This window comes from Pogoniulus pusillus, chromosome 8, assembly GCF_015220805.1.
Source record: "Pogoniulus pusillus isolate bPogPus1 chromosome 8, bPogPus1.pri, whole genome shotgun sequence".
Classification (NCBI taxonomy): Eukaryota; Metazoa; Chordata; class Aves; order Piciformes; family Lybiidae; genus Pogoniulus; species Pogoniulus pusillus.
Window position 1 is genome coordinate 37,680,616 of NC_087271.1, and position 18,587 is coordinate 37,699,202.

An 18,587-nucleotide genomic window follows, 5' to 3' on the forward strand; every position below is an offset into this window, starting at 1 on the left:
CCTGTGCCGTGGGCTGACTCACGCCGAGCCGGCGGAGCCCAGCCCCGGAGCGCAGCCGGGACCGCGGCGTCCCGCACGCCTTTGGGCTGGAGAGACCCTTGGGGCGGCAAGTCCCAGCCTGAACCAGCGCTGCCAGGTCGCCGCTCAACCACATCCCTCAGCGTCGCATCGCAGGCTCACAGGATGCTAGGGGTTGGAAGGGACACAAGGAGATCACCGAGTCCAACCCCCCTGCCAGAGCAGGACCACACAATCTAGCACAGATCACAGAGGAACACATCCAGACAGGCCTTAAAAGGCTCCGGAGAAGGAGACTCCACAACCTCTCTGGGCAGCCTGTTCCAGTGCTCTGGGACCCTTACAGGAAAGAAGTTCCCCCTTGTGTTGAGCTGGAACCTCCTGTGCTGCAGCTTACACCCATTGCTGCTTGCCCTATCCCAGGGAGCAGTGAGCAGAGCCTGTCCCTCACTCCTGGCAGCCTTCAGATACTTAGAAACATTTATCAAATCCCCTCTCAGTCTTTTCTTCTCCAGATGAAAAAGCCCCAGCCTAAAGCTCCAGACTAAAAGGTCCCTCAGCCTCTCCTCATCAGCCATGCCCTCCACTCCCCTCATCATCCTCACTGCCCTCCGCTGGACCCTCTCCAGCAGATCCCTGTCCCTCTTCAACTGAGGAGCCCAAAACCAAACACAGTGTTCAAGATGAGGTCTCAGCAGGACAGAGTAGAGGGGGAGGAGAACATCTACACAGCTTCGAGATCTCTGTGGGTGCTATGGCCCCACCTGCACCACTGACACCACACAACGCCCCAAGAGCCTTCTGCCTGCATCCTCCCAGGGGTTCGAGCTCACAGGGAAGAAGAAAACATAGCTGCAGCCCCTGCAGACAGCTCCTGCCCCTCCTGCTCACCCAGCTCCATCCCACCTGCTGTGGCTGGGGAGAGCTGGGCTGCCCGGGCATGCAGGCAGCTTCCAGGGAGATAAATGAAACACGATGAGCTCACGGGAAGCCTGGGGGGGGTGGATGGGGGCTGTTTGCTCACAAGCCAGGACCAGCCAACCAACGTGCAAGAGCAGGGCTGGAAAAGGTGACTGGTGAGCCTCTCAGCCAAGGGCTGCTGGGGATGCAAAACCCCCCCTAGGACAGCTCGGGCATGAGCTTGGAAAAACAGATCTGTTGGGATCTCAGAGAGTCACTGTGCTAGGTTGAGGCTAGATGGAATATTTTGGGGAGAAAAATCAGACCATAGGCTGTGAAAGGAAACAGTGGTGGTGTCTGCTGCACTCCTAGGCTTGCTGAGGTGGATAAAAACAAGCACAGAAAACACAGATAAGACAGAGCAGGAGAGCCAGAGTGTGTGGGTCTCTGTCACAGTGGGTGCCCTGGGCTGCTTCTGTGTAACTAATCCTTCTGCTTCCTAACCCCCCTGGCCAACCCTCCAAGCTCACCTTGCATGTAAGGCATAAGGCAGAGGGGTGGAAGGGAGGTGGCAGGGTGGTTGAGAGCCCCTCCTGGGGACTCTGGTTTCTGGGAGGGCTGCTGTGTTTCTGTGTGACCTTTAACTTGTCTATTTCTGTCTCTAGCTGTATATGCTGTAAATACCTGCTTGGATCTTGTGCTAAGCTGTGAATGTAAAGCTCCATTCCTTAACTTCCAGCCAGCTGAGTCTAGTCTGGGTGATTTCCCAAACCATCATAGCCACAGACTGGTTTGGGTGGGAAGGGACCTTTAAAGCATATCTGGTCCAATGTCCCTGCAGTCAGCACAGGTTTCTCAGAGGCTTGGACAGCCTGACCTGAAATGGTTCCAGCAATGGAGCTTCTACTGCCTCTCTGGGCAACCTGTGCCAAAGTCTCACCAACCTCAGTGTAACAAATGTCTTCCTTCTCTCTGATCTCAGTCACCCTCTTTTAGTCTAAGCCATCACCCCTTGTGCTGTCACAACCAATTCTGTCCCCAGCTTTCTGATGAGTCCCTTTAAGCACTGAAAGGCCACAGGCTCACCCTGGAACCTTCTCTTCTCCAGGCTGAGCAACCCCAACTTTCTCAGCAGAGGGCTTCCAGCTCTGAGGTCACTTCTGTGGGTTCCTCTGGACCCACTCCAACACACTCATGTCCTTCTTGTGCTGGGGACTACAGAGCTGGACACGGATCTGCAGAGCAGAGATCTGCCAGACAAACACCAGTAAATCTCCAGACCTAGAAATAGGGTTGAGGCTGGGGATCATCACACACATTTGTTTGGGTCCTGAGATAGGAAATGAGGTTAGATGTGTCCTTGGCCTCACCCTATATGCTAGAAGGAAGAGTGAAACAGAAGGTAAAAAGGCTTGCCTGAGGTCACTGATGAAGCTGGGCTGCACAGCTTCAGGTCCATTCCCATTTTGGTCTCAAGGGCAGCCAACAAGCCACGCAAGACATGAAGGCCAATCCTTGCTCCTCACCCTTGCCTTGGAGGAAACACAATGCTGAAAAGTGAACTATGGAGGCAGGAGTCCTCCTAGTCCTGCATGCATCAGGATAAGTGAGATTCTGCAGCTCATCCACCTGGCTTTCCAGAGCAGCCCATCAGACAGCATCACAAGGAAGAATGGGCCCTTGTGCAGCACCACAGCATCTGCCCTACTTGCTGCCACAGGACACTTCTTATCTCAAGTGTCCCTAAGTGGTTCATGAGCACTTTCAGATGGAATGAAGACATCTGACACATTTGTCCCCAGCCTAAAACCTTTCAGCTCACCTTCTGCATTCTGAACCACAGCCCAGCCACGCTGACTTGCTGCTCCTTTCAGAGCTAACAAGCCCACAGTGATTAACACTCAGGTCCTCACCTGAGCCTCTTCTGCTGCCCAAGAGCCTGCAGACAATTGTGCACCTGGAGCTGACTCAGAGGGCTTTCCTCCACAGCTCCTGGTGATCTCATGGGTGCAACCAGCCTGAATTCACCACATCTTTGCACTTCCCCTTCGCCAGGCTGACCTGCCCCTGCTGAGTCAACTCTCTTTTATCAACAGGCTGCTTCCTTTTAATCTCTCATGCTGGAGCTTAATATAGCTCTCAGCAAGGAACCTGGCTTCACCTACACACTGGTGGCACCCAAGGTTGGCTTAGCTGGTTGAAGCTTTTTCTAGGAAGCAAGACAAAACTATTTAAGGTGTTCCCACTGCTCAGGCAGTTTTTAAGGTCTACTCTAATGAAACACAATTTCTTCTGGGATTTCAGGGGCTGGCCTATTGGAAAGCAGCTCCAGAGAGAAGGCCCTTGGACAATAAGTTATCCATGGGACAGCAATGTGCCCTTGTGGCCAAAAAGGCCAATGGAATCCCTGGACTTGTTAAGAAGAGCGTGGCCAGAAGGTCAAGGGAGGTTCTCCTCCCCCTCTACTCTGCCCTGGTGAGCCCATATCTGGAGTTCTGTGTCCAGTTCTGGGCTCCCCAGTTCAAGAGGGACAGGAATAGACTAGAGAATGTCTAGCAGAGGTTACAAGGATGATTAAGGGATTGGAACATCTGTCTGATGATGATAGGCTGAGAGATCTGGGGCTTTCTGAAGACAGAGAGGAGATCTTGTTAATGTTTATAGGTATCTGAAGGGTAGGTGTCAAGAAGGGGCCAGTCTCTTTTCAGTGGTGCCCTGCAACAGGACAAGGGCCAAGGGACACAAGCTGGACTGTAGGATGTTCCACCTCCACCTGAGGAAAAACATCTTTACCGTGAGGGTCCTGGAGCACTGGACCAGGCTGCCCAGAGAGGCTTTGAAATCCTCTTCTCTGGAGACTTTGGAGACCCATCTGGATGTGTTCCCGTGTGACCTGGCCTAGGTGATCCTGCTTTGGCAGGGGTGTTGGACTGGATGAGCTCCAGAAGTCCCTTTCCAATCCCTACCATTCTGTAACTTTGTTCTAAAGTACATCACTTGCTTCAAACACCTCTGCTGCACCCTTCCTACCCACCAAGAGTGCTCTGCTCAGGGAGTTCATCTCCTCTAGCCGTGTTGTCAGTACAGCAATTCACTTGGAGCATGGCCAGCTCAGGTCCTTGGCTGATTTCTCTCCTGGAAGACCAACTCTCACCACCAGGAAGCTTTCCCATTGGCTGGCTCCTGTGCATTATCCCTTCTGTCTCACCATTATCACCCCACCTCTTCCTTCCCTTCTGCAAACAAGACACCGCCACAGCTCTCCCTCCAGTCACTCCTGCATATTTACTCAGGTTACTCTGACCTCATCATCCTTCACCATGCCTCAGGTTCACCACTGAACACCACAAACATGTGTCATACCAAAACATGTATTTCCTGGGGTCTTGATATTCTGAACACACACAGATCACTGCCCTGGAGGTGGTGGAGTCACCATCCCTGGAGGTGTTCAAGCTAAGCCTGGCTGAGGCACTTAGTGCCATGGTCTGGTTGATTGGCCAGGGCTGGGTGCTAGGTTGGCCTGGCTGAGCTTGGAGGTCTCTTCCAACCTGGTTGCTTCTATGATCTGGAACAAAGAGATGCCTACAAGCTGCCATTGAGCAAATGCTGCCCATCACAGCCCATCACCGGGGCAGGACCATTCAGAGAAGGACTCACATAACCATGGTTAGCAGGAGTGAGTGAGCAGGGCTGGAAGAGGCATGAGACATGAGGAGTAATGGTGCTCAGCAGCCACTGCAAGGAGGCAGCATTTCTCCACTGGAGAACCTGAGTCTTAATCTGCAGTGAAAGAGGAGTCCTTCTGAAGATGTCCTGTGCTCATTCTTCAGCTGCTCCACAGGGAGACTACTCCGGTGGCTGGCAAATATATCAGTCCTTGAGGATGTGACCAGGGCAAAATGAAGCACTCTGAAGAGACTGAATCCACAGAACAAGCTGAAGTTTGCTGGTGGCTGCTAGTGGGAAGTGATGGATGTGTGAAAGCCCTGCAGCAGTTCATGTAAACCAGGGAGAAAAGTCATTTTGCTGCCTCATAACAGAGAAGTCTTGCCCATGTCTCCACAGCTCAGCTCATTCCTGGTACCCTCAAACCTCCCTCCACAAGAGACCTTCTGAGCTGCAACATTCTCCTTCGTTCCAATCCTGAGCTGCTCCTGGGGGCAGGGTTTGCTCAGAAGTGGCTTGTGTCAAGCTCTTTTCTCTTCACTTGCCCCCTGGCCTTGCTGCCACCTACCTGCACGCACCTGCTCAGCACCAGCCTCTTCCAACCCGAAGAGCTCCTCCTGGAGCCTGGCAGCAGATCTTTATCCTGCCACCCGGGACTTCCTGGGCATGGGAAAATCAGGACTCCTGCCTGCTGATATCACCAAACACATGATGCAGCCATAAAACCTGGACCTGAGTCTCTCCTCGGCCAGATGGGCACCCTGGGCTCCTCACAGCAGGCTGAGGGGCAGCACACCACCATGCCTTCCTCGGGGTGGTTCCCTAGAGCAGCTGTTTCCAGATGAAAGATCTGTTCTGCAACTCAGGACTGTACCTGTTGATCCTTTGACCAAAAAAAAAGGACATACAGAGGTATGGCTCTTCCTTACCCAGGAAGGCTCTGCCTTCCTTCAGGAGACTTCTTCTGGCTTTGGTGGGTCTAGAGGTGCAGTTAGGCAGCTGGGATCAGCCCTGCAGAGATCATTCCAGCAGAGGCTCCAGCAGGACATGCAGAGCTCACAGGAGAGTGATGCCCTGTCTGGGACACGGTACCGAGGTGGTGAGCAAGAAGGGCAGGGCTGTGCAGCAGCAGCACAGCAAGGAAGTGCTGTCATGTCTGGCCTTGCCTTGCCTGACACCAGCGAAAGGGGCAGACAGACAGACACACAGCCATGAGGGAAGGCAGTGCCATCCCTCTGTGTTCCTCTGCCTACATGCCCTGGAGTGGTGGCTGCTGGCCTTCACCAGGGACCTCAGTGGGAGTCTCTGTTCCCATGGCATTCCCAGTGTAGCTCGGGTGCTGGAACACTGAAAACAGGCCAGCAGCTAACCAGAAAGATTAACTAACACCAGCATGGTCCAAGGTGTCACCACTGTTGGTGGGAAGCACAGGACACTGCCGGCTCAGTGCAACACCTGGATGCCCTCCTTCCTCAGAGCCATGCAGCTCATCACCTGATTGAGTGTGAAGCAAGACTTACAGATGAGGTGCCCAGTAGTAGGAAAAGGGGCACTGAGTGCAAGCTGAAGCAGAAGAGGTTCCACATGAGCATAAAGAAAAACTTTCACTGTGAGAGTGCTGGAGCCCTGGAGTAGGCTGCTCAGAGAGGCTGTGGAGTCTCCTCTGGAGAGATTCCAAACCTCTCTGGCTGTGTTCCTGTGTGACCTGCCCTAGGTGATCATCTGGGGATCCTGGTGGATGACAAAGTTAACCATGGCACAGCAAAGTGTCCTTGTGGCCAAGAAGGCCAGTGGGATCCTGGGGTGTATTAGGAGGAGTGTGTCCAGCAGATCAAGGGAGGTTCTCCTCACCCTCTACTTTTTCCTGGTGAGACCTCATCTTGAATACTGCCTTCAGTTTTGGGCTCCCCAGTTGAAGAGGGACAGGGGTCTGCTGGAGAGAGTCCAGCGCAGGGCTAGGAGGATGATGAGGGGATTGAAGGGCGCTGCCTGATGAGGAGAGGCTGAGGGACCTGGGGCTGTTTAGTCTGGAGAAGAGAAGACTGAGAGGGGATTTGATACATGTTTATAACGATCTGAATGCTGCCAGGAGTGGGGGACAGGCTCTGCTCACTGCTCCCTGGGATAGGACAAGGAGCAATGGGTGTAAGTTGCAGCACAGGAGGTTCCAGCTCAACACAAGGGGGAACTTCTTCACTCTAAGGGTCCCAGAGCACTGGAACAGGCTCCCCACGGGGGTTGTGAGGTCTCCTTCTCTGGTGCCTTTCCATGCCTGTCTGGATGTGTTCCTCTGTGATCTGTGTTAGATAGTATTGTCCAGCTCTGGCAGGGGGGGTTGGGCTTGATGATCTCCTTGGGTCCCTTCCAACCCCTAACATCCTGTGAGCCTATGCCTTGGCAGAGGGGTTGGACTTGATGATTTCTATAGGTCCCTTCCAACTCCTAACATTATGAGAGCCAAATCCTCATCAACACCTCCCCTCCCCACCCCCAAACCAAAAGGAAGTAGCAGAGCAAAGGCAGCTGAGGTGTAAGGGGTTACAAATAGTCAGACTTTATTATAAATAAGAAATACTGTTTTATACATAAAACCTGCAAGTGTTGCATTTTGTTCACCGCCCCAGACAGCAAGACCACAGAATTAAGGCAAAAAAAAAAAAAAGCTGGGGTGAAGGCACATACTGAGGGGGGCCACAGTCAGGAATAAGGTGGTGAAGGGACTGTCACACGGCACCCGTGACGCCCCAGCGCTCCACCAGCAGCTGTTGCAGCATCACATTACGTAAAGAAATAACTGGACTTATACACTGAGTAATGGCTGTAATGCAGTAGTGATTAAGAGATTGCTTATAAAGATTTTTTTTTTCATTCATTTAAAAATAAAATTCTGTTAAAAACAGCTTAAGAAAGGGGGGGGGAAAAGAAGAGAGAGGAAAGTAGGAAACCTTAAGGCCTGAGGTCAGCCAGGGCACGTGCGCATCTTAGCATCTGCTCTTCTCACAGCCTTGGCAGAGAGGTGACGCGGTTACAGGCAGCCATCTGAGCAGAGCAGCCAGCCAAGGCACCCAGCTCAGCAGCACACGCGTGTGGGTGTGCACAGGTAGGCTCTTCTCCAAGCACTGGGTGTGTTTGCAGGCAGGGGGAAAGCCTAAGCCAGTCAATCGCCTCCAAGAGAAGGGACACGAGAGTGATGTTCGCCGGGAACAGACCCTGCCCGGCAGTGCCCTTCACAAGGGTGCACCAAGCCCCCCACCTCATGCAGTGGTATCAAAATGCCCCCCAAATCCTGCTCTCCAACCACCTCAACATTGGGTTTGGTGTCCCAGCAGTGCTACAGGTTCCTCATAGCCCAGCTGCAAAGCCACAGCTCCCACTCTCCTCCTGCCACAACGTCCCTGGGGCACATGGGACACAAAACAAGAGCGCTGCGACCACCACGCACCGGAGCTGGCTTTGAAGCAGCTACTCGAGGGGCAAAGTGGTTATTGCTGGTGCCCGTAAGAGCGCTGAGGGCACGGGAGAGGGAGAAAGCAGGAGGCTCAGGTGGGAGGAACAGCAAGCTCCCAAGGGAATAACGTGGAGAGAAGGGATGTGCAGCACCCACACCCCGATGGCTGCCGCGGAGGGAGCACGTTGAGGAGTGAGGCCAGGCTGTGCCACTCTGGAAATATGGCTGAGGATATTTACACACACGCACAATACGCACACACAACAGACTTCCTCACACTGTAATCATGATTTAGGAAAACAAACCCCCCCCCCCAAAAAAAAATGCACACACAAGGAAAAAAAAAACAACAACCCAAAAAGAACCAAATCACATTCACACAAACAATATCCATTTGAAATAATTCATAGCACCAGTGTGTGTCAGATCAGAGAGTTCTTCCCCGCTACGCAAACGTACGAGTTGCATAGTGTTTAAGGAGAGATATATACTGGGGGCTGAAGGAAGGAAGGAAGAGGGATGCCAGGCTGAAAGCAAGGAGGAAGCTGCAGGAAGAGGAGGAGGAGTGAGGGGCTCCCTCCTGCTGTTGCCCAGCACCAGCAAGCAGCTGGGAGGCACAAACTTGGGAGGGAGCCTGCAAGGAGGTGAGGCAGCAGTGAGAGATGCAGACCTGCCACCCCTGGAAGTCCCTGTGCTGCCGTGGGAGTATGGTAGGCAAGAAGAAAGGAGGACACTGGCAAAGTCCTTTTCTTTCTGCCAGGCAAAAGGCAAGAGTAGTGCCAAGAGATGTAAAAACGACACTGTCCTCCTCTAGAAAAACCATGGGGAGAAAGGCTTTTGCATGCCCCTTTCCTTCCCCATCCAGAGACAGTCAATGTGAAGGCCAGGGCAGCTGTTGGAGCTCTCTGGATGGCAGCTCCCCTCTTCAGCGAGACTTCTCCTGCTTGAACAAACTAACCTAACCCATCAGACATCCACGGCCTAAAAACCAGACCTTCTGGCAATTCAGTAGCAACACCTAGAGATGGGAATGCACTTCACAGCTTCCTAATTCCTCTGTCTGGAAGCTGCCGACAGATCAGACCCAAAACTTCTCCACAGACCAGGAGCAGGGAAGACCTACGGCTCCACCAGAAAAGACCTACCCCTCTACCACCACCCCCATCCTCCCACAGAGCTCCTCTCAGAGGCTGTGGGGCTCTTTTTGACCCCCTCAGAGCACTGCATCACAGAAAGCATTTCAGAAAGAGGCTTCACCTATTTTTGTCAAAGGCTACCAACGCTGTTGGATTGGCCACTAGTTCATGATTAAAACAGTCACAATAAATTCACAGGGTCAGAAATTGGGAAGAAGGATCTGAATGAGTGCAGCTATACTGGCCATTACAGTAATACTTTGGTAGCCATCCCCTTCCTTCATAGGGACAGAGAGCTCTGGAGTGGAGGGGAGAAGAGAGGAGTGAGAGGAGGGTTAGTTTTGCCTTGCTGTATCCAGCTCACATGGGTATTTCTGAACCACAGCATAGAGAGTCCAGAGCACCTCTTGCTCCTGTGCCAATCAAAGGGAAACTGTGTCAGAGAGGGGCAAAGGTGGAGTGCTCAGGAAGACAATTTATATATAAAAAAACCCCTTTGATGCCCATAGACGGAGATTTAATTTGCTTCTCTTTAAAAAGGAAAAAGGCAATAAAAAGAGAGACCTTTCAACTCATCCTGATTGGAAAAGAAAACAGTGGCTGAGAGCAGCAAAGAGTCGGGGGTCTGAAGAAGGCAACCGTGTGTTAAGGCACTCCATAGCCAAACCACTGCTCCACTGCTCACCAGGGGAACCTCCCCCACCCCAGAGCACCCTCAGGGTTTCTCAATGGACGGGGTATTGAAACAGCCAGAGGGCAAGGTCTTCTTGATGTCTTCCAGGTTGCTAATGTCCTTCAGGATCTCTTCAATGTCCCTGTTGTAGGCCTGTATCGCGTCATCTTGCTTCCTGGCTTCTCTCTCAAGGAAAGACACTTTCTGGTCCAGGTCGCTCTCTTTCATCTGGTCTTTGGCACTGTTCAGGGTACCCTCAATTTCATTCAGTTTATTCAAGTCCACCGTCTCCAGTTGTCCTGAAAAGCCAGAAGCAAATATCCAAGGTCATTCAAAAGCCTCTGATGCTCTAGGTTTGAGTGCTTCCGCAGCTGAGCCCACACAAAGACCTCTGCCAGGCTACCCCTGCATTGGGAACAGCATTTACAGCAAGGCTGAGGGAACAGCTTTCACCTCCAGTGGCTCAAAAATGGTCCTCAGCTTGCAGGAAAAGCACTTCTGAATGTTGCACTTGGGAGTTTTGAGGCTCGCCCCAGGAAAGAAGCAGCCCCAGAGTCCTTGCTCAACAAATGCAAACTGCATTTCTAGAACCCAAAATCTGATTTCACAGAATCCCAGCACGCTGAGGGCTGGAGATCTGGAGATCACCTAGTCCAACCCAGGCTCACCTAGAGCAGGCTGCCCAGGATCATATCCATGCGGGCTCATAGAATCAACCAGGTTGGAAGAGACCTCCAAGCTCATCCAGCCCAACCTAGCACCCAGCCCTATCCAATCAACCAGACCATGGCACTAAGTGCCTCAGCCAGGCTTGGCTTCAACACCTCCAGCCACGAAGACTCCACCACCTCCCTGGGCAGCCCATTCCAATGCCAATCATTATCTCTGACAACAACTTCCTCCTAACATCCAGTCTAGACCTCCCCCAGCACAACTTCAGACTCTGTCCCCTTGTTCTGTTGCTGCTTGCCTGGCAGAAGAGACCAACCCCACCTGGCTGCAGCCTCCCTTCAGGGAGTTGTAGACAGCAATGAGCTCTGCCCTGAGCCTCCTCTGCTGCAGGCTGCACACCCCCAGCTCCCTCAGCCTCTCCTCACAGGGCTCTGTTCCAGGCCCCTCCCCAGCTTTGGCGCCCTCCTGTGGACACCTTCCAGCACCTCAATATCTCTCCTGAATTGAGGACCCCAGAACTGGACACAGCACTCAAGCTGTGGCCTGACCAGTGCTGAGCACAGGGACAGAATAACCTCTCTTGTCCTGCCAGCCACACTCCTGATACAGAATCTCTCTAGAGGAGGAGACTCCACACTCAAGTTGGGCCGCCTGTTCCAGTGCTGCAGACCCCTCTGAGGACAGGTTTGCTCCCCTGCACAGCACCATCAGGAAGCCAGGGCAGCTGCTGGCACCACATCAGAGACCACTCAGAGCTGCAGAGCACATGAACAGCCATACCTAATTGATCCAGCAGGTCATTAATGACAGTGAGCAAGCTGCTCACGGAGTTCTTTGCTTTTCTTGCGTTGTCTTCTGCCTCCTGGGCAGCCTGGGAGGCCTGCAGGGTACAAAAAAGGACAGCATAAAAAGGTTGTAGGGGTTATGAAAACCTTGTCTCTCCTTTTCCCCCCTGGGCTCCAGGGTAACACTGAGATCACTGCTGACACCCTTCCAACCAGCACCCTTCTGATTATTGCAGGATGGGGAATCCCTGATAAGTCAGCTGGATCTTGCAGGATGAGTCAAACAGAGTCTAAGGGGCTACACTCAAGTACTTACCAGTTAAAATAAAACTGCCCCATGAAGGCTCTCAGGTTCCAGCAGGAACCAATGCCACCAGAGGAGCTCCTATGACTTGTCTCATGTTTCCAATCCCACTTAAAACTTGGAAGGCATTGAATCGTAGAACTGTTTTGGGTGGGAAAGACCTTCAAAATCACTGAGTCCAAACACTTCCTAACTTCACCAATCTTAGTGCTAAACCACATCCCTCAGCACCACATCTCTGCACCTTTTCAAAACCTCCAGGGATGGGGATTCAACCAGCTCCCTGGGGAGTCTGTTCCAGTGGTTGAGAATCCTTTTAGTGAAGTTTCTTTTAATGTCCAACCTAAACCTCCCCAGTGCAACTTAAGGCCATTTCTTCTTGTCCTATGACTTCTAACTAGTGAGAAGAGTTTGACCTCCACCTGGCTCCAACCTTCTTTCAGGGAGCTGTAGAGAGCAGTGAGATCTCCCTTCTGCCTCCTTTTCTCCAGATTAACTAACTCCAGTTCCCTCAGCTGCTCCTCACCAGACCAGTACTCCAGACCCTTCACCAGCACCTTACTGTTACTCTATGAGTGCAGGGCCCAAAACTAAACCCAGTACTCAAGGTGCAGCCTGCTAAGACAGGAGGACAGTAACTGCCCTAGTCCTATCTGTCACACTACTGCTGATCCAGGCCAGGATGCTGGTGGGCTTCTTGGCCACCTGAGCACATGCCGGCTCAGCTTCAGCCAGCTGCTGATCAACACTCCCAGCTAAACTGGATGCTGGCTGCACCCAGAGCTATGTTTGCAGGAGAAGAGCAGGAGAACAGGCTGCACTGCCAGCACAGCAGGGAGAAGGCAGATTCTTGCCACTACTGCCATCTGCCAGTGTCACTTACCATGCCTGCCATCATCATATCCTGCTCAGCATCCTCCTGCTTCCGCTTCAGCTCCTTCTCTGCATCCTGCAGTTGCCTCATCATGTCATCCACTTCCTTGGCCAGCCCCGTCACATCAGCGAAAGTCTTGTCAGCCTCAGCTCTGGTACCAGCAGCACTCTGCAGCAAGAAGAGGAACAGGATGGGAAAAAGTGGAAAAGGTGCAGAAAGTGAAGAACTTCCTTGGATCCTTTCCATCAAAAAGGATCTGCTTCCTAGCAAGCCACATCCGGCACTCCACAGCGAGGAACAAGGCAGAAAGCAGAGGGGGCTCTCCTGGAAGCAGTGGAATCATAGAATCAAGCAGGTTGGAAGAGACCTCCAAGCTCAGCCAGGCCAACCTAGCACCCAGCCCTGGCCAAGCAACCAGACCATGGCACTAAGTGCCTCAGCCAGGCTTGGCTTCAACACCTCCAGGCACAGCGACTCCACCACCTCCCTGGGCAGCCCATTCCAATGCCAATCACTCTCTCTGCCAACAACTTCCTCCTCACATCCAGCCTAGACCTGCCCTGACACAACTTGAGACTGTGTCCCCTTCTTCTGTTGCTGCTTGTCTGGCAAAAGAGACCAACTCCACCTGGCTACAGCCTCCCTTCAGGTACTTGTAGGCAGCAATGAGCTCTGCCCTGAGCCTCCTCTTCTGCAGGCTGCACACCCCCAGCTCCCTCAGCCTCTCCTCACAGGGCTGTGCTTCAGGCCCCTCCCCAGCTTTGGCGCCCTCCTGTGGACACCTTCCAGCACCTCAACATCTCTCTTCAATTCAGGAGCCCAGAACTGGACACAGCACTCAAGGGGTGGCCTGAGCAGTGCTGAGAGAACAGGGGCAGAAGAACCTCCCTTGTTCTGCTGCCCACACTGCTCCTGAGCCAGCCCAGGAAGCCATTGGCTCTGCTGCCCACCTGGGCACTGCTGCCTCATCTGCAGCTCCTCTCTCCCAGCACCCCCAGCTCCCTCTCTGCCTGGCTGCTCTCAGCCACTCTGGCCCCAGCCTGTAGAGCTGCTTGGGGTTGTTGTGGCCAAAGTGTAGTATCCTGCACTTGGCCTTGTTCAATCTCATTCCATTGGCCTCTGCCCACCCATCCAGCCTGGCCAGGTCCCTCTGCAGGGCTCTCCAGCCCTCCACCAGATCCACAGCTGCTCCTAGCTTGGTGCCCATCTGCAGACTTACTGATGCGGGACTCAATCCCCGTGTCCAGATCATGAACAACGACTGAGCAGAGAGGGCAGTGCAGTCACACAGCGCTGCCGCGGGGGAGGTGGCTTCCCACCGCACAGGGCTCACCTTCTGAACGGCAGCAGCGATCTTCTCGGCGGCGTCTGCCTTGGCCTTGGCTTCGCGGGCATCGGCAGCGGCGTTGCCCAGGGCCTGCTCCGCCTGGCGCGTCTTGCTGTTGGCTTCAGCAATGGTCTGCGTGATGGCAGGAATCCTCCTGAGCGCCTCTTCGGCTGCCGTCTTGTTGTCGTTCACCCGCTTGTCGAAATCTGGGGAAGGGCACAGCAGGCTCTCACCGCTCAGCAGCACGCAAAGGACCTCTAGGACCATCAGGTCCAAACTCTGACCCAACACCCGCACGGCACCAAACCACGTCCTAAAGCGCCACACCTACTCATTTTCTGAGCACCTCAAGGGACGGTGATTCCACCACCTCCCTGGGCAGCCTGTTCCAATGCCCAACCACTCCTGGTACAGAAATTCTGCCTAACAGCCAATCTAAACCTCCCTTGGTGCAGCTTGAGGCCATTTTTCTCTTGTCCTGTCATTGGTTAGGAAGCGAGACCAACACTGGACTCGTTACAACCTCCTTTAATGCAGCTGCAGAGAACTCTTGATCCAGAAGCATCTTGGGATGCTTCTTTGACCAAGATACAGCCTGGGTCATAGGGTGGACTGGATGAGCTTGGAAGTCTCTTCCAACCTGATTGATTCTATATGGTTGCAGATCATAGAATCATAGAATCAACCAGGTTGGAATCATAGAATCAACCAGGTTGGAATCATAGAATCAACCAGGTTGGAATTATAGAATCAGCCAGGTTGGAAGAGACCTCCAAGATCATCCAGTCCAACCTAGCACCCAGCCCTAGCCAGTCAACCAGACCATGGCACCGAGTGCCTCAGCCAGGCTTTGCTTCAAGACCTCCAGGGACGGTGCCTCCACCACCTCCCTGGGCAGCCCATTCCAATGCCAATCACTCTCTCTGCCAACAACTTCCTTCTCACATCCAGCCTACACCTACCCCAGCACAACTTTGAGACTGTGTCCCCTTGTTCTATTGCTGGTTGCCTGGGAGAAGAGCCCAACCCCCACCTGGCTACAATGTCCCTTCAGGTAGTTGTAGACAGCAATGAGGTCACCCCTGAGCCTCCTCTTCTCCAGGCTAAACCTGGAGAGACCTCCAAGATCAGCCAGGCCAACCTAGCACCCAGCCCTATCCAGTCAACCAGACCATGGCACTAAATGCCTCATCCAGGCTTTCCTTCAACACCTGCAGAGATGGTGACTCCATCACCTCCCTGGGCAGCCCATTCCAATGGTTGTTGGATGAGATGACCTTTAAAGGTCTTTTCTCATCCAAACTAGCCTATGATTCATTCCATGACATTAGAGGGAAAAAGAGCACACTGGAGTGATAAGGAGGGGTATTTGCTTGCAGCTCTCCCTGTTACACATCTTCTGACACTCATTAAGGAACTGAAACAAAAGGCAATTTCTAGTCACTGAAAACGTTGCTATTTTTAAAGTGAAACAAACAAACAGGCCAGAAGAACCCACCCAGTCCTCAGGAACTGGCAACAACACACAGCCCCTTTAACCAAGACACCCTATTGCCAAGTGACCTGCCACACAGGAGCTGAAGGATTCACTGCAAGTGCTGTCTCTTTACCTTTCAGGTTGCTGAGAATGGTGTTAGCCTCCTGGAGTGTGCCATTGCCCTTCCGAGCAGCTTCCTCAGCCATAGCCTTTGCTGCATCCGCTCGAGCCAAGAGCTGGTCTGCAGTCTAAAGAGACATGACAGGTGTCAACATAGTACATAGAACCTCAGCAGGGTAGAGGTTGGAAGGGACTTCTGGAGACCATCCAGTCCAAATCCTCTGCTGAAGTAGGGGTACCCACAGAAGGCTGCAACGATCACAGTGTCCAGGTGGGTTTGGATTCTCTCCAGAAAAAGACTCCACAACCTCTCTGGGCAGCCTGCTGCAGGGCTCCAGCATCCTCACAGCAGAATTTTAACTCCTGTTCAGATGGAGCCTCCCGGGTTCCAGTTTGTGTCCAGTGTCCCTTGTCCTGTCACTGGGCACCACTGAGAAGAGTCTGGCCCCATCCTCTTGCCACCCACCCTTGAGCTATTGATCATCTATTGCTCCCCTCTCAGGCTGCTCTTCTCCAGGCTAAACAGCCCCAGGTCTCTCAGCCCTTCCTCCTTACAGAGATGCTGCAGGCCCCTTGGCATCTCTGTAGCCTCTGCTGCACTCTCTCCAGACGGTGCCTGTCTCTTTTGAACTTGAGAGCCAGTTACTCCAGATGTGGCTTCCCTAGGCAGAGCAGAGTGGGACACGAAACCCCCTCAACCTGCTACTAGTCTCTCTCTTCTTAATGCAGCCCAGGAGACCACTGAACCACTTGGCCATAAGAGCATATTGCTAGCTCATGAACTTGTTGTATTGCCAGCACCCCCAAGTCCTTCTCCATGGATCAATCTTTCACATGCAGCAGTGCAGGGAGTTACTCCTCTCTAAGTGGGAGGAATCATATCCTCACCTTTTGAAGGATGACCATCTTGGGGTACCAAAATCCACAGCTCAGCCTGAAGTACCAACACCACACAGAAGAATACTGAACCCCAAGTCACAATGTCTCTTCTGAAAGCAGGTGATTTGAGGTACTTTTGGAACACTGTTCTGAACACAAAGAACAGTCCTGGGCAACATCACCTCTTCTCCCAGATAACCTTTCATCAGCTTTTAGGATTTCTCTTCCAAGAGCCCTCTCCAGTATTCTTCTAAGTAAGAAGTAGAATTAAGCTAAGACTGAGTCGGACCAAATCTATTCTATCTGTCCAGGTACTTGTTTTCCTTTGAGCATGTTGATTGCATGTGGTGGTGTTGGGGGTTTTTTGGTTGGTTGGTTTGGGTTTGCAGATTTTTGGTTGTTTGGTTGGGAGTTTTTCCTCCCTGGGGAACAAAAGCCTGCACACAAACCAGAACTGACCTGCTGCTCAGTCTTGCCTTTCTCCAAGAGGTTCTTCACTTCTAGCTCTTTTCCTTTCATGTCTTCTCTCAAGTCTTCATAATCTTTCAGCTTCCTGGCAATTAGCTGATCTAACTCCTCTGCTTCTTTCTTGATCTTATTTGCTTCATTCTGCAGATGGAATACAGAAACAAATGCAGGTTGCTGAAATTAAAAGGACTTCTGAAGAGGTAACAAAATGCAATATAGTTTCTAATGGCCAAGCAGACAGGAGCTATGAAGGGTCCCCATCTCTTACAACTACCACTATAACTTGGTCTTCAAAGTTCTGAATGCCAGGAAGGTCAGCACAATGGAAAACAGAAGCTGCAAAGTTTGACATGCCAGCAAATCTACTGCAGTACAGTGAGCACAGGAGAGGGAGCAGTTCTGTGGGCTTCAGAAGGAACCAGGATTTTAAACTCCTCTGTTCAAGCCAAGATGTTTGACAAACAATATTTCACTTGGCTTTTAGTCCTTCAGATAGGCAGAGATGGAGCTTTAGGGAGCTCTCTGCATGCAAGCCTCCTGCTAAGAGCTGAAATGCACCGGTCTGGATGGATACAAACTCCACAGACTGCCCTTATGCAGAGAAACATCACCAGAGCACAGGCAAGGCATATCAGCAGCCCAGCACACTGCTGGAACGTTTCTCCTCACTGATCTTACTGATCTTCAGGAAACGTTGGGCACAATGCCTGTCACATACCTCCAGCCCCGTGGAATCCACACTAGGCAGACTGGTGAGGTTAGCATAGATTTGCAGGGCTTTGTTTCCAGCTTCCTCTGCTTCTGCAAGCACCTTCTTGGCCTGTTTCTCTAGGTCACGAGAGATGTTCCTGGCTTGATTATACCTAGAAGACCCCAAGGATGCAGTCACACAATTTTCTTTGTCAAACTGAACGTACTTAAGAGAGTAGAGAGGCTAAGAAATCAAAAGATAACTCCATAAAGCCCAAAGCAGACAAGACTACAGAAGGCCTCTTAGTTTTAAGTGCTGCTCTGAAAGGCAGGAAACAACCCCCAGTGTTTTGGTGACTGACTCACTTCAGGTTGAGTTCATGGATGTCACTTGCAGTTTGGTTTTCTCCCGCCAGGGTCTTCAGCAGCAGTTGATATGCTTCTGTGGAAGTATCGTTTGCTGCCTTGGCTATGCGAACAATCTCATCAGCTTCTTTTTTGTGTCTGGACAAGATCACAGAAGGAAAAAAAGAGTATCACAGATTGGGCTGGGTTGCAATGGACCTTTAAAGGTCATCTAGTCCATTCCCTCTGCAGCTTTACCTAACCCCACCTGGAATGTGTACACCATTTCTCTAGGCAAAGTGGGTCAGTGTCTCACCATCCTCACTGTCAAAAAGGTCTTCCTTCTCTTTAGTTTGAATCTCCTTCTTTTACTTTAAACCATCACACCCCTTGTTCTGTGACAACAGAGATGTCTGGCCTTTCATCTTTCTGACTGGCTCCTTTAAGTCTGGAAAGGCCACAATAAGGTCTGCTTGGAGCCTTCTCTTCTCCAAGTTGAACAATCCCAATTCTTTCAGCCTGGCCTCACAGCAGAGAGGCTCCAGCCCTTGGATTATTTTTGTGGTTCCCTATGGATAATGCCATTAGAGCCAGTGCTTTCTATCCTCAGTTCTGCATTTCATTCTGCCTTCCAGATATTATTCTCTTACTTTTCCTTCCTTCACCCAAGTTTGCTGTTTGAGACCACTTCTGCAATCGACATCACTCCAGCAGCATGACAAGATGAGCCGAAAGGCACTGCTATGGTTACAGGTGTCCCTACTGGTGTTTGCCCCGAGTGACACATGGCCACGCACCCACA

At 52.1% G+C, this 18,587-nt stretch overlaps 1 protein-coding gene across 1 annotated transcript in view; it reads right to left on the bottom strand.

Moving 5' to 3' along the window:
* Positions 1 to 7,118: 7,118 nt before the first annotated feature.
* Positions 7,119 to 18,587, bottom strand: part of LAMC1 (laminin subunit gamma 1) — a 91,839-nt gene continuing 80,370 nt past the window's right edge. Inside the window, exons 21-28 of the mRNA XM_064148086.1 lie at positions 17,807 to 17,944; positions 17,469 to 17,613; positions 16,742 to 16,891; positions 15,417 to 15,531; positions 13,813 to 14,012; positions 12,489 to 12,647; positions 11,297 to 11,396; positions 7,119 to 10,143 (exon numbers count right to left, since the gene is read on the bottom strand). Coding sequence (XP_064004156.1) covers positions 9,887 to 10,143; positions 11,297 to 11,396; positions 12,489 to 12,647; positions 13,813 to 14,012; positions 15,417 to 15,531; positions 16,742 to 16,891; positions 17,469 to 17,613; positions 17,807 to 17,944 — 1,264 coding nt within the window. The 3' untranslated portion in view covers positions 7,119 to 9,886. The remainder of the gene's footprint in view (positions 10,144 to 11,296; positions 11,397 to 12,488; positions 12,648 to 13,812; positions 14,013 to 15,416; positions 15,532 to 16,741; positions 16,892 to 17,468; positions 17,614 to 17,806; positions 17,945 to 18,587) is intronic.